This window comes from Equus asinus, chromosome 18 (assembly GCF_041296235.1).
Source record: "Equus asinus isolate D_3611 breed Donkey chromosome 18, EquAss-T2T_v2, whole genome shotgun sequence".
NCBI lineage: Eukaryota > Metazoa > Chordata > Mammalia > Perissodactyla > Equidae > Equus > Equus asinus.
In genome coordinates this window covers 35,616,132-35,631,656 of record NC_091807.1, presented here as the reverse complement: position 1 = coordinate 35,631,656, position 15,525 = coordinate 35,616,132, and the positions used below count along the sequence as shown (strand labels likewise).

The 15,525-nt window shown below is 45.4% G+C and overlaps 1 protein-coding gene across 2 annotated transcripts; it reads left to right on the top strand.

Moving 5' to 3' along the window:
- Positions 1 to 837: 837 nt before the first annotated feature.
- Positions 838 to 11,467, top strand: PSMG1 (proteasome assembly chaperone 1). Of its 2 annotated transcripts, XM_044750654.2 has the most exons (8): positions 883 to 1,071; positions 2,341 to 2,447; positions 3,596 to 3,747; positions 4,296 to 4,358; positions 5,494 to 5,556; positions 8,181 to 8,379; positions 9,269 to 9,405; positions 11,258 to 11,467. In XM_044750654.2, exons 1-8 carry the CDS (start codon positions 938 to 940, stop codon positions 11,330 to 11,332), a joined length of 930 nt encoding a protein of 309 aa, XP_044606589.2. In that variant the 5' UTR covers positions 883 to 937; the 3' UTR covers positions 11,333 to 11,467. The 2 variants fall into 2 exon arrangements, with proteins under 2 accessions (XP_044606590.2, XP_044606589.2); XM_044750655.2 differs by lacking the exon at positions 4,296 to 4,358 and having other exon boundaries at positions 838 to 1,071.
- The last annotated feature ends 4,058 nt before the right edge of the window (positions 11,468 to 15,525 follow it).

Sequence of the window (15,525 nt, the reverse complement as noted above, 5' to 3'; positions counted from 1 at the left end):
GCTGCCCGTCCATCCGCCCTCTGTCCTCGTCCCGAGGACGCGCCGGGCCCGGGCCGGCACCTACCTGGGGGCGGTCGCGGTGTGGAGCCGGTGCTCAATAAACCAAGCTCACCCTGTCACCCCTACCGGACAAGGGAAGCAGGCACGCAGAGAAGGAAGGAAAGGCGGCGGGGTGGCCTCGTTCCGGAGCGCTACAGACTGCGGCAGCGGCGGCCGAGCCCCTACTCCCGGGTCCGTTACCTGTCCGGACCCGAGGCCCCGCGCACCCCTCGCGGGCCCGGCCCTCAGCTCGCCTCTTGCCTCTCTAGCCCGCAGTCATCCCGCCTCGGTCTCCCTGCCGAGCTCACGCCTGGGAAGAAAGCGCCCCGGGTTTGTGCGGCCTTACGGGCCGAGGGCGCATGCGCCGGGGTGGTGCAGGGGGCGTGGCGGTGCTCAGCGGCGAGGCACGAGTGGCGTGGGGGGTGTGGGAACGCTCAGGGGCTCGGGGGCGGGGCAGGGGGCGTGGCAGTGCTCAGAGGCGGGGCGCGAGGGGCGGGGTGTGTGGGGACGCTCAGGGACTCGGGGGCGGGGCAGGGGGCGTGGCGGCGCTCAGAGGCGGGGCGTGAGGGGCGGGGTGTGTGTGGGTGGGGACGCGCAGAGGCGCGGGGGCGGTGCTCAGAGGCGGGGCGTGAGGGGCGTGGGGAGTGTAGGGACGCTCAGAGGCGCGGGGGCGGTGCAGGGGGCGTGGTGCCCGGGCGCGCGTGCGCGGGGGCGGTGCAGGGGGCGTGGCGGGGCCCAGAGGCGGAGCCTGAGGTGCGTGGGCTGTGTGGGGACGCTCAGGGGCTCGGGGGCGGGGCGGTGCCTAGGCGCGCGTGCGCGGGGGCGGGGCAGGGGGCGTGACAGTGCACGGGGCGCGTGCGCCGTCCTGTGGGGCCGCGGTTGGGCCGGGAAGGAGGCCATGGCAGCCACTTTCTTTGGGGAGGTGGTGAAGGCACCGTGCCGAGCCGGGACGGAGGAGGAGGAGGAGGACGAAGAGGAGAGGAGGGAGACTCCCGAGGACAGGGAGGCGCGGCGGCAGCTGGCGCGGAAGAGGTAAGGTGCTGGGCGCGGGCCCCGGCGGCGCGCTCGGGCCTGCGGCTGCGGTGGCTGCCCGGGCCCCGCCGAGCGGAGCAGCGGGCGGTCACGGCCCCGGCGTGGCCCTCGTGCGCGCCCCGCTCTCCCCGGGCCTCGGCCCGCAGCGGTTTCGGTGGAAGCGTGGGCTCCGATAGGTTCTTTGAAGGATCGCCTCCCGGCTTCCTTCAGGTTGACTGCGGTGCTGTCTGCGGACTGTGACTTCTCCAGGGCTGTCTTCCTGCCCCACGTGTGTCAGGTGTTCGGGTCACGGACTTGAGACAACTCGCTTAAAACTTGTTTGATTCTCCGCCCCACGCTTCAATTAGCGTTGTGTGTCAGGAGCAGATGGATAATATATGTCCTTTGTAAGGAGCCTTATTCCCAGACGCACAGAAATTGGAGAAAATAGTAAAATGACCCGTCACCGCCACCCACTCGTGTAAAGTCAACAATTACGAAGGTTTGGCCACAGTTCTTTTCTCTCCCGCTACCCCTAAGCGAGTCCCTGTCACCGTGGCCTTTCACCTCTACATTTTTCAGAATGCATCTCAAGCGATGTAGCCGTTTTCTTACGTATGCTCTTCTCACCGCCAACAAAATTATTGATAATTTTTGGACGCTATTTAATAGCCAGTCCATGATCAAATTTATCCAGTTGTCTCAAACTTGACGTTTTAGAGTGCGTTTGTGTAAATCAGAATCCTGACAAGGCCCACACTGCATTCAGACGTCTTGTCTCTTGAGCTTCCTATATCGCTTGGAGCAGCCCCTCTCCTTGCCACCCTGTGGGGAGACTGGTTGTCCTGCAGGGTATCCCACACTCTGGATTTGTCTCCTTGTTTCCTCCTGTTGTCATTTAACGTGTGTCCATCGCCCGCCTTTCCTCTGGATGGAAGCTCCTTCTAGAGGATTGGTGAGATTCAGGTTCAGTGTTTGGCAGGTGAGAATGCCTTGAAGGTGGTGCTTGCTGTTTCTTGTTGCACACTCTGCCCAGCTGTTGCACTTTTAGGGATGCTGACAGCCTGATCTCTGTTGTAGAGTCTCCGTGAGCTTTGTATCCGGTGGTTTCATCCGTTAGTTATCATTGTCTGAATCCGTTGTTTTCTTAGGATTATAATTATGTTCTTTACAAAATTAAAGTGTGCATTTTACTTGTTACAAAATCATGCTTATAATATTGTTTTTATCATAATATGGTACCAATTATGTTCAAGTTGCTTTAGTTTCGTCTTTTGTTTCTCGTGTTAGGGAGGTGCGGCTCTTTCGAAGACAGACAAAAACATCTCTGGAAGTTGCTCTGCTAGAAAAATATCCTTGCTCCAAGTTTATAATTGCTATAGGAAACAATGCAGTAGGTAAGTGGAAATGCTGATGACCAGGCATTTTGTTGAAAAGAGCAAAATCTGAAGTTACTTATTTCTTTTTCGTTGTACAAGATTTCAAATGTCTGTTACTTTGTTAGGAAAAGTTGTAGCAGAGTAACTTTGTATCTGAGTAAAATCTGTCCTTGCTCCTGGGTCTGTCTTTTTGATAAACTTAAAAAGTAAGCTTAGGGGGCCTGCCCTGTGGCCTAGTGGTTAGGTTTGGCTTGTTCTGCTTAGGCGGCCCAGGCTTGGTTCCTGGGTGTGGACCTACACCACTTGTTGGTGGCCATGCTGTGGCAGCGACCCACATGCAAAATAGAGGGAGACTGGCAGAGATCTTAGCTCAGGGTGAACGTTCCTAGCGAAAAACAAAGGTAAGATTTAAAGGAAATGTTCTTGGCTTCAGGAACTTACAAACCTGAGGAACTGTTTCTAGTGTGTTGAGGTATCCAGCTTTCCTTAGGCTCCTGGGCTTGTTTTGGCCAGACTTGGAGGGGCAGAGGTGGAGGCTGTAGACCACCCCCCGGCTTGTAGCAGTGGTTCTTAAATGTTTTTGATTTGACAGACTCCTTTTGAGAACCTAAGGAGAACTCTAAAAATAATGGTAATAGTTGCTAACATTTTTGAGCACTTAAGTTCTAAGATCTTTATGTATATGAATCCATTTGACAACTTAAAGTTAGAACAGAGTAGAGTTCAGCTAGACCAATGTACACGTGCAAGGACGCCCCCAAACCTGTCTAATTTTAGGGGGTTCGCAGGCTCTGAGGGGGGCATTCGGGACCTCCAGTTAGGGTTCCTTGCCCTCTCAGGTACCCCTGGTGCTTGTAGAACATAGAAAGAACATGGTGAATGACTACTGACTCATTTGTATAAAGTTCTGCTAACTTAGAATTTTCCAGAAGTGTGTTATACTGTGAGAGTATGGTGAAGTTTGTCAGTAAACCTGTCTTCTCAATTCCTGGCTCCAATACCAGCTGTACTTGGTGTGGCCTTTAACTTCTTGAGGGCCTTACTTTCCTTTTCTGCACAATGGCTCTTTTAGCTCTAAAATTCGAGAGTAACTTGGACTTGTTTTTTATTGAATAGCAATTGCAAGTTGCAGAACCAAACACTAACATGTGAATTGTTTTTCACAGCATTTTTGTCATCGTTTGTCATGAATTCAGGGGTCTGGGAAGAAGTTGGTTGTGCTAAGCTCTGGAATGAATGGTGTAGAACAACGGACACCACTCATCTGTCCCCCGCAGAGGCGTTTTGTGTGTTTTATCATCTAAAATCAAATCCCTCGGTACGTGGGTCTTACCTTGCATGTTTAAGAAGTAGTTATTTAGGCGTCATTTATATAGTCGCCATCTGAATTCCGCGTTCCGTAGTAGCTACTTTGGGCCTGAGGAATTCTGTCTGCAGGTACCACTTCTTTGTTTATATAAATATTAATGCGGCATATACAATGTGTGGGTAAAGTTCTTAGGAAATTCTGGAGTGACTTTGTTAGAAACAAACCATGAACCTTACATGTTTAAACCTTGCCCTCATCCAACCAGTTATTTCAGCTGGCAGCTCTAAACGGGCACCAGTGTTCACTCCACGGAGCAGGGAGTCCTCTTTGTTGCTGTATACCAGTAGTTAGCCAAGGCCTGGTACCTGCTGGAAGCTCAGTCAGTGTTTGTTGAACAAATGAGTGCTTTATGCGTTCTAAATACAATTCTGTTGACATCCAGCGTTCATCTAACCTGGTTTGTCCTGGTTTTTTAAGTCACAAAAGACATTCTGTAGCTGATGCTGAGTGATTTCACTGGATTCGTTTGTCCTAATCCTAATCTTGGGTCCATTCAGAGAACACAGTGTCCTGAGCAACTTGGGAGACAAGTCAGGCAGATGAGGTGTCAAGCAGGTGAGGTGAGTCTCCGCATCTGCTCGTGTGACGGAGTACTGTTCCACGGCTGCCGACCGCTTGAGCAAAGGCCCGGGGCAGGGTTTCAAACAATGGAAGAAGTCAGTAGTTCTATAATATTGTAGTGTTGCTTGCTTCAAAAGGCAAGGACCAAATGTTAGCCGAGAAAACGGTAAAATTTGATTTTGCCATACTTACAGTTTGTTTCTCTAACATGTAATCCCAAGTTGTTTAAGTTTACATAAGGATTTTTATAAACATCCACTACTTATAGGAAATAAACAATAAAGAAACTAAGCATGTTCTTTATCTGTTCCTTAGTGGAAAGGTTTCACTTTAAACTAGGTTGTGAAGGTCAAGTAGAAGTTTCTTTTACTGTATCTCGTTGTACCATTTATTGGTTAGACATCTCTTGGTTGTTCAGGACCTATGTGTGTAGCTAATTATATATCCAGTCTTATTCTTCTCTCCTGTCCTTGGGCCCCTGTTTTCCCGTGTGTGCTTCCTTGGTGTAATTAACTGTTAGCGATTCTGGCAGTATTTAAGAGAAGACCTTGTTGACTTCTACAGATAATCTCATTTCGTGAGCATTAATAATCAGGAATCTCATCCTTTTATGGCATGTGGCATCGCACGTTATTTCACTTCGAGCATGTGGAACTTGGTTTCTGAGACGGTATCATCTTCGCCTGTTGTAGGATACCACTGGGCTGAGATGCTGTCAGGCTTCTATCGTTTCCTCTGATAGCACCTCGTGTTTATCTAATGCTTACGTTTTACAGAGTGCGTATTTTGAGTTTGTCTTCACCATCTGTGACCCCCAGAAGGGTAGCAGGACTGGTGTCATCCCTGTTTTATAAAGGGGATCCTGGTAGTCTTTACTGGGAGTGGACCTCAGTATCTCACATGCCAGCTCTCCCAGTTTCTCTGTCATTGTGCACTGTATTCTGATAGTAACCACCAATAGTGGCTTGATTCTTAAATTTTATATTTTAAAGGAAAATAAGCTGATAGCAAATTCAAGAAATCAGGTGTTTTCTAAGTGTCCTATTAGGCTTCACATGCTATGTATATGGTGACAGTTTGGGGTGTGTGTAAAATTTATTTGACCTGACAGCGGACTTGGAATGTGATTTTCAGGTTTTCCTCTGTCAGTGCACTTGCTACGTTGCTGAAGATCAGCAGTATCAGTGGCTGGAAAAGGTAAGAGAGACATGAAGACCAGACATTGTTAGGGCCACGAGTGGCCATTTTTTAAGGGGTCAGTGTCTTTATTAAACCTATGTAGTCAAATATTGAAGCGGGGGAAGTATTCACTTTTTCTTAAAAATATTGTAGGAATTCATTACAGAATATAAAGAATAAACTCATTTAGCAAATGTAATCAGCAATGTGCTAAAGTTTGTAGGTCCTGGAAGCATAAAAACGTAGTTGGATTCTTCCATTCACCTTCTTATTTTTTTTGGAAGAAAAACAAGCTACCCGCATGGAAGAGAACAAGGTCAGAGCTGAGGATGAGAAATGGCCGTGCTGATGCTACAGGCTGGAAAAGCGTGGGGTGCGAGGCAGGAGCAGGGGTGAACTGGAGTCAGACGCTTGGCACTCAGCTGCCACGCACTCCAGACGCCAAATACTGTATCCATTTTCTTAGCGTTAGGATGAATTAATTTAGGCCTCATTTTGTGAGAAAATTGTGCACATAGTATGTGCCCAATAAAACAAATTTTTCAGTGAAGAATTTAACTCAACTGGGAATTTTAGAGAATAATCATAATTTCGGCAGTTGTGTTATTTTTAAATGAAGTAGGCCTTTTATATACATCTTAGCAACATTTCAGCTTAAACCTCGGTATATTTTTATATAGGTATTACCATTAAATTCATTAGAAATAAATTTTGGGGCCGGCCCCGTGGCCAAGTGGTTAAGTTCAGGTGCTCTGCTTCAGTGGCCCAGGGTTTTGCCAGTTTGGATCCTGGGCGTGGACATGGCACCGCTCATCAGGCCATGTTGAGACGGTTGTCCCACATGCCACGACCAGAGGGACCTACAACTAGAATATACAACTGTGTACTGGGGGGCTTTAGGGAGAAGATGAAAAAAAGAAGATTGCTAACAGATGTTAGCTCAGGTGCCAATCTTTAAAAAAAAAAAAAGAAAGAAATTTTGTGTATACCTGTTTTAAACCAGATTGGCATACTTAGAAATATTTATTGAAAGTTATTAAATGCATTTTATTAAATTAGCAGTTGTTTAAGAAGGTCTGTGACCCTTCTGATAATTGTATACTTGATTTTATATTGTGTACCCATGTGCGTTTTTCTGGGGAGAGAGTCCATAGCTTTCATCAGATCTTGTTTGTATTTGTTTTTTTAATTTATGTGGGATGACTGTTACATCAAAAATATTGTATTATTTTTGTACTGTGGAACAACTTTCTCTTCTAGGCTTGAGAAAATATACAATTATGTATTTCCAAAACACAGTTTTTTAATCAACGTTTTTTCCCTGGGAGCACTCTTTGGGTCTCTCTGCTGTTTGGTTCATGTCAGCCACGTAATCCTGTTAATCACACGCAGTCTAGCAGAGTTGTCAAATGTTGTGGATTCAGACTATAAGTATTATAGGGAGGATAATGTTGTAGCTCTTAAATGGTATGTACCTGCTCACAAACATATATGGTGTTAACTTTTCCCTGTTTATTTACAAAGCTGGGATATAATGAAATTAGTTTTACAAATCATTTATGGCACATAATATAAAATCTTCTGTTCTGTTGTTATTTAAAGTAGTCATTCTCTTCATAAAATATTTTCAAACAGTGTGCAGTGGCCTAAAATCTACTTTTTTCTTTAAAAAATATCTGCTTTCTTTGTTTACATCACTATAGATTTTAAAAGCTGGAAGGGTCCTTGGAAATCCATGAAATACAAACTTGGGGCATTGAAGTCTAGCGTGATTGAAACTTGCCTACAATCAAAGTAACTTAAAAGTGAACTTAAGAATCATTTGCACTGATATAACACTGTTGTGAATGCAGCTTGCAAGTAGCCTTCTTCGAAACATCTGTATTAAAGTGGTCTTGAACGCATCAATACATGCATTAGAGAAAGAGGGTCACTTCCATTTGCCAATAGAACTCTTGTCTGAATGCAGCTTGCAAGTAGCATTCTTAGAAATAGCTGTATTAGAAGAGATCTTAATCACTTCGCTATATCCATTAAAGAATGGGTGTCACTTCCATTCATTAATATAACACTGTTCTCAACACTGCTTGCAAGTGGCGTCTGAGAAACATCTTTCTAACAAGTGTTTGTAAACACTTCACCACATGCGTTACAGAACAGGAATTATCTTCGTTGACTGATGTAACACTGTTCTCAGCACAGCTTGTGAGTAGCGCTTACAGAAACACACAGAAATCATTTGCAGACATCATCGGCAGGTGGGAGGGGGAGGGAACGCGACGTTTGACAGGGGCTCATAGTGGAACCACTCGTTTGCTGTGGATGCCATTGCTGGCTGCTACAACAGCTGCTCTGGCCGTCTTTGTTCCTGACTGCATTGACTCCAGATCGCAGCTGCCTTAGGTAGGTGGTGCTCTCCTTGGTTCCTGACTTAGAGAAGGTCACCCAACCAGAAGGGAGCAGATCCAAGATCGAATTAGGTGAGGGGACAGGAAAGCATGTGTTCTGTTTTTCCAGGGACACTCCCACCCCTGCAAGGTATGATCTTACCGTGAGTGGTGTTAGATAAACAACTAGAGGAACGTTTCTAGTCTGTAACAAAATCATATATATATTTTTTAATTTGAAATCAATTTTGTTAGGTTTTTGGCTCTTGTCCAAGGAAGAACATGCAAGTAACTATTCTCACATGTCGACATGTTACCGACTATAAAACTTCAGAATCCACTAGCAGCCTTCATTCTCCTTTCCTGAAAGCCCTGAAAACACAGAATTTCAAAGAGCCTCCGTGCTGTTCGCTGCTAGAACAGCCGAATATCGCGCACGACCTTCCTGCAGCAGGTGGGGTTACAGTTCGTGGCGTTTACGTTGTACCTTGTTAGTGCCTATTGACAGTTGTTACCTGACTGTTAGAGAGCTTTTTGAGGTAGTTTGTTGATGATGATTCCAGTGTATTGCCGTTAATCCTCAGTATCTGTAGTTGCTAGTGCATTATATTTGGTTTGAGTTTTAAAATTGTCCAGACACAGTTATGTGAGAGCAGCTCAGAGTTCTTGGCGGCTGTGCCTCGCAGTTGCTCTCTTTCTTTTTGGTCTTTGATAACCCGTCGTGCAACCCAGTGTTAGATGTAAATTGTTGGTGTATGAAAGGTTGGTAAAGTATGTTTTAATTGTCAAAATAGAAGTTTCAGATATTGAATCTTGGTAGTTGCTTTAATATTTTTATTTATGTTACTAATTATACCCTAGCACTAAATCAAAATCAGATTGTCATTTACCTTCCAGTAGTTAATGTTATAACATATAATTAATTATTGTTTCTTAATAAGTAAAAGGTTTTTTTTCCCTTAAATGTTAAGTTTACTAGAATTGTGGCTAAATATTTTACATTATGCATTATATATTTATTATTTACATTTAATTTGCTTTGTTTATTATAGTCAGCAACATTTTAATCTTGGAGCTACTTAAGATGTATCTCAGCAGTATGTTCAGGAAATGCATGTAATGCACAGGAAAGTAAACATAATTTTTGCAAATCAAGAAATTACTTAGGAGAATAAACTGGCTTTGATAGAAAATATGCATTATAAATGGTTCAAAATGGCAGTAAATACTTTGATTAAAAGAGGCAACAGAGGTGACTGCTTTTATAAGCAGCCTTTGTTATTTCGAGGTGTTTAACAGTCATTTAGTAGGAACCTTAAATGCTCTTTCCTGTCCGTTCCTAGTTCTCAGTTACTGTCAGGTGTGGGGAATCCCCGCAGTGCTGTACTTGTGTTACACCGACGTGATGAAGTTGGACCTAGTTACGGTTGAAGCGTTTAAGCCTATACTTTCTTCCAGAAGCTGGAAAGGTTTGGTTAAGGTAAGGGTTTAACTCGTTGACTTCCTAGCCGAGTTATTATAATGAGCTTAATGACAAACATAAATGTGTGGTAGCAATTTAAAACCCAGGCGACACTGAGAGATCCTTTTTTCTCAAAATAAAGCTCCCTAGTCTGGCAGTGTGAACTTGACTGTCACCCTCCCTTCTAGATGTGCTTCTGTAACTTGAGCAATGTTTTGTTCACGATAGATCAGGGCCGTGCATCTAAATCCCAGATGTCTATGTAGAAAGTGTTTTCCTGTTGAAGAAGTTGCTGTATCTAATTAATTTGGAAGGTGGTAATTTTGGGGAAGGCATTTTTGAGCACAGTATGGATCGGATTATCGTAACGTGTGTTCACTTGATTTTACATGGGACTAGATGAAGGTGTCTGTTAGTTGAGATACCACGTGAGGACGAGCTAAGTCCGTTCCCCGCTCAGTTCGTGTGTGTCTGTGGCTGTTTCCCCAGAAGTACACACGTGGGAACATGTCCGCAGACGGTCCTGCCTGTGCTTGCAGGTGCGTTAGGAAGCGCTCCTTTCCCTAGGGATTTGCTGAAAGTCTGGGACTCCCAGTTTGAGAACGTCTTCCTTAAAGGGGAGAGGTTGTAATGACCTTGTTCCACAGCCCTCTGTTGTTCTAGAATGACCATTAGTGTTAAGACGGCTTTTCTGATAAGTTCTGTTAGAGTTAGCTCATTGCACAAGTCTCATAAATTTGCTTGCTAGATTGTCAGCTCTGTGGGAACGCACTGCGTTTTTCCATTTTGATGTCCCCAGTTCATCACGTACCTGGCATGCGGAAGATCTGCAGCCATTTGTTGAATTAATGAGTAAAACCGTAAAACTAATATAGTATAATTCAAGTACGTCTTTCAAGTTAGCTAGAGTCATGGGTAGTCTTTCCGACAAGTTGAGTTGCTTTGCATTCCTTGTTTGCTTCTGTAGCTGGCTGACCGGCTGTTCCCGCCTCATCGAGAGCAGGCAGGGCTGTTTTGCACATGGGGTAGTATGGCCAGAAGTGCACAGGCGCTCCAAAGACACTGGGACTTGTTCTGAGAATTGTACATCATCTGTCCGAGTTTATCAACTTTCAGCTTTTAAGAATCTTCTTTGAAGGGGAAGTTTGAAGTAATGTTTTTTAGTCTTTTCATTCCTTGCTTTAAACAGTGAGCTGTGGGAGGGTGAAGTGGCTGTTTGAGGAGTGCAGTTTTTTTAGTGATCAGATATCATCCTCCTCAGTTAGTTTATAGTTTCAGTCTATCTAAAAGTGGTATTTGGGCAACAAAATGGAATTCTCTTGAGTGCCCGCTGTGTGGACCCTCTGGAGCCATGTTAGCGCCACAACCTGCGGGTGGTGCAGGGGACTGGCCTGCCCGGCCGCCCGAGAAGAGCACAGTTGTGTGCCAGCCAAGCGGGGAGAGCTTAGTGTGAGGAGAGGCCCCTCGGGGAAAGGGGCTCTTGAGCGGGGTGTGAAAGGTGCATGAACCCTCGTGGGTGGACGTGTGCAGAGCGCAGCAATGTGACACAGAAGGGGACAAGCTCAGGGTGCATTGCGGAGAACGGTGGTGAGCATGGTGTTGGCGGGGGGACGGGAGAGCTCACGTGGCAGAGAGAGGTCAAGCTGGGGCGGTAGGTCCGTCCGGGGGCTTACACTGCCTTCAGAGGCCGGAGGTGCCTTGGCATTTTGGCGAGGGGGTTTCGCCTGCTGAAAGAGGAGCGGTGAGGCAGGCGTGTGCCAGGCGGTGCCGTGCTTCCCCCTGTCTTGAGAGTGTGGGGTTGGGGTGTGTATGGTGCTTCTACCTGAATTCTTGGTCTCACTGTATTAAGAGCTTTTTTCTCTGCTTCCAGAATATCCCCCAGAGCACAGAGATACTGAAGAGATTGATGACAACGAATGAGATTCAGAGTAACATTTACACATGATTCCAGAAATGGTTTTGTGAAGTGTGTTATCCGTCCGTTCCTTTAAGGGGAGGAGCTGCCCTGTTTTGTAGGGTGCTTTTTTCCAAAGGGGTGTTCTGAGGGTGTTAAGAAGAGAATAAACTTACTTTGAATTCATTGTAGTTTTAGTTCCTTTTTCATGGTGGTACTGTTCACAACTGAAATAAGCTGGGTGTTTTTCTTTATCCACTAGGTGGGAGTGTTGTTCTGTTAGAATGTTTTAAGGTAATATATTTAAAATTTTTAAAAACTACAGATAACAACAGGTTTTATTAACATGGCAAAGTATAGTTACTTTGGGGTAAAAATTCTGTATGATATTTATCACTTGATCTGTTGGTGATTCTTAAAATGTGGAAAGTTTCTATTTTATGAGTTTTTCAGTTTGTTTTGTAGATAAAAATCAATAAGGTGACGAAGTTCGGTATTTGCTCAAAATGAAAGGAAGAGATTTTATATTTCATCTCTTTTCAGTAACATCTGACAGATAGCCTCTCCATCCAGACTTTTCCGAGCTCTTTTGCAAGGTTAGCTGTGTGGATATCACCAGCTCTTCTGTGAAAGAATGTTATCATTGGAGCGTGACTTGAGTCATGACTCGAAGTAGCCATACGACTTCAGAAAACCTCAAACTAAACTGCGTTAATGAAAATAAATTTTAAAATGCTGGAGTCGAGAAATGCTTCTCATCTCTCCCTTCTTTTTCTTCCTTTTTAGTTATTGAATCATTTATATATTATACATTATAGATTTAGACAGCTTATCCATTTATGTCTTCTAGACTCAGTTTATTTACTGTTCTTGGTTATGGTTGGAGGTGGAGTGGTGGGACACTCTGCTAACTCCTCTTGAGTGAGCTTGGTTTCCTCTGAATGACCAAGTGCTGGAAGCCTGGTGCATGGTGCATGTGACCATGCCCTGGCGCTGGAAATGGAAGCGTTTTCCTCGTTGCAAAAATGTATGCATCCATTCAGAAATGTGTTTGCAGAGCCCTCGGGGCCCTTGGGGTCTGGACCTTGGAGAGTGGTATTTCCACATAGCACACCTGTGTACACACATCCCAAAGATAGAGACTTAGTGGTGCAGCCAGGGAGGAGCGACAGGGCTCTCCTTCCCCATTCCTTCTCAGTACGCCTCACACCAATTCCAGAACCACAATTCTTGGCAATATGATGTGGCCAAGAATGGAATAGTTGGGGAAGAAGTTTTGTATCAGGAGCGATCCTGGAAAACCATAGGTACTTGGGGATGGTGGTTTCTCATTGATTTAGTGAGGAGAGAATTACAGACGGCTTAGCCTGTCTAGGGATAAGCCTCCTGCAAGAAGCAGCAGTTTAAGGAGCCAGGAGAGTGGTCGTCTGCAGTGGAGTCACGGTGAAAACTGGAATACCAGGAACTTGGTTTGGGGTGTGCGTAACCACAGCCCCCACTGTGAGCAGTGGGAGTGTGTGTGGGGCAGATTTAGAGCTCGTGGACTTTGAAGAGAGCGAGGGAGAATCACACACCCTTTTACAGGCAAACTTTAGATCGGGTAGGTTCTCCATTGAAAAGGGAGTAGCAGAAACAGTGTACGTGGGATGACCTTTGAAATGAACTGGCAACATAAAGGATAGAAAACAGCATTAAAAAGACAGTAGAAGAGGGGCTGGCCCGGTGGTGCAGTGGTTAAGTTTGCACATTCTGCTTCAGCAGCCCAGGGTTCGCCGGTTCGGATCCTGGGTGCAGACATGGCACTGCTTGGCAAGCCATGCTGTGGTAGGCGTCCCACATATAAAGTAGAGGAAGATGGGCACAGATCTTAGCTCAGGGCCAGTCTTCCTCAGCAAAAAGAAGAGGGTTGGTGGCAGATGTTAGCTCAGGGCTAATCTTCCTCAAAAAAAAAAAAAAGGTAGAAGCTCATTCTATTGAAAAATAGAGGAAACAACTATTTTTTAAAAAGCAGGAACTTCTGATTTTTCTAAAAGTATAAATGAGAATGTATGAGATAAACATGCTAGCTGAAAGGAAATTTTAAGAACTGCAGAAAAAAAGGATTTTTTTGTGTGTGTCTGAGGAACATTGTCCCTGAGCTAACATCTGAGTCAATCATCCTCTATTTTATGTGTGATGCTGCCACAGCATGGCTTGACCAGTGGTGCCAGGTCTGCGCCTGGGATCTGAACCTGTGAACCCTGGGCCGCCAAAGCAGATTGCGCAAACTTAACCACTGCCACCAGGCTGGCCCCAAAAGAGGATTTTGAAAGAAACAAAAGTTTAACTTTAGAATTAAAATTGGCATTGTATAGTAGTAAAAGCAGAACAAATACAGTATGTAATCTAAAGTGTGTATAATACACATATAGTATATAATACAAAGCTGTTATGTAGAGAACCAAAGAGGTGGTGTCCTTAGATGCAGGACAGAAATGGGAAGATAACACAAGGTGGGGCTGGCTCTGTGGCATAGTGGTTAAGTTTGGCATGCTCTGCTTTGGCAGCCCAGGTTTGTGAGTTTAGATCCTGGGCACAGTCCTATACCACTCAGCAGCCATGCTGTGGTGGTGACCCCCATATAAAGTGGAGGAAGATTGGCACAGATGTTAGCTCAGGGCTAATCTTCCTCAGCAAAAAAAAAAAAAAGCACAAGGTGACAAGACAATGTGCACCCAACATGTAGGTAATTGAGTTTCCTGGAGAAGGGACCAGATCAGAAACAGTTATTAATGACAAGGAACGGAGAGTCTTCCTAAATGCAGAAAGTAGATATTTCCACGTATACACACCTGTGTGTGTAAATCATACGCTTGAGAGTATAAATCAAAAGAACCCCATCAGTTGTCAGAATGAGAAGACATAAAAAGCTAGATGTACTGAATTTTAAGGCCAGAGTATCCAGGCAGATAAGGAAAAAATGGTTACAAACTTGTCCATTAGCCTTTACTGCCTAATAACTACGCTTCAACTTGGAGCCTTAAAGCACCCACCACCCATTTCTCATGAATCTGCAGTTGGATGGGTGCCCTTGCCAGTCTGTGCCGTGCATGGCTGGTCTTGGCTCTTTCATCTATGGTCCTGCGTCTGATGTGAGTTGGCTGGGGCCTGGCTGGTCTAGGATGGCCTTGGCTGGCATGATTTGGCTTTCTTCCATGTGTCACTCTTGTTCCCCCTAGCAGGCAAGCCTGGGTATGTTCTCAGACCTGCCCGAGCATTTCTTATGGTGATTGCAGGGGAGCAAGAGAAGGAACGTAAACTTGCAAGTGCTTTTTCAAGCTTCTGTACCAAGTTTGCTGTAGCCCCAATGGTCACATCCACAGGCAGTAAGGAAGGGCACCACCAAAAGGCACGGACAGGGGGCATGACAAACTGGGGCCATTAATACAATCAGTCTGCCGGTCTAACGTCTGACCACAATTACTCATGCCCCTCCTACGTGCAAAACATGCGCACCCCCGTCCTAGCACACCCAAAGTCTCATCCAGTTACGATAACAGGCTTGAAGTCCAGGATCTTGTAATCAGGGCTAGATGCATCATCTACAGAAGCCTACAAACTAGAGACAAGTTGTTAGCTCTCTACACACGCGATGCATGATGGTGAGACAGAGACAGGCTATCTGCAAGAAATGTTTCCATTTGCAAAGGTGAAGACGAGGACACAAGAGTGTTACTGGTCTGTACCAATTCTGATACTCCATTGGGCAAATAGCGCCAGACTCCCCTGCCTTGGGAGTGAAAACTGTTCCTTGGTGTGGCCCAGTTTCTGTTCTTTGGCAAAGCGTCTGTAGTCTCGTTTTTGGCCCGTCTCTAAGATGTCCTTTTTTCATCACATGCTTTGCTGACTCCCAAAGGAATGACCTTTGTTAGCAGCTCAGTAGCTTTCTGATCCGTAGAAAGATGAGTGCTTGAAATACAACACCCTTAAAAACACTGAGGGCTTTCTATGTATCTAATTATAGTCCACTCTGTGCTCCAAATGTAGCACTGTGAAGAACTGCGAAGGGTCTGGGCTTTTGCTGACTTGCAAACTTACAGGTAAGCCTGCCACAATTTCATGGATCGTGGTATAAGACATGAGACTTCCAGGTTAGAGACAAAGGACTTTATTACAACATAGCGAGAAGTGAGTGCTTCATGTCTGCGTCAGTTCCACTTGTCCCCCAAGCCCCATGAGGATGATGCAGAACCTGTCCAGGTGGA

Coding starts and splice junctions, on each gene's coding strand:
- PSMG1 (XM_044750654.2), top strand. CDS start 938: ATGGCAGCCACTTTCTTTGGGGAGGTGGTGAAGGCACCGTGCCGAGCC. Junction 1,072..2,340: donor CGGCAGCTGGCGCGGAAGAG/GTAAGGTGCTGG, acceptor TTCTCGTGTTAG/GGAGGTGCGGCTCTTTCGAA. Junction 2,448..3,595: donor TATAGGAAACAATGCAGTAG/GTAAGTGGAAAT, acceptor TGTTTTTCACAG/CATTTTTGTCATCGTTTGTC.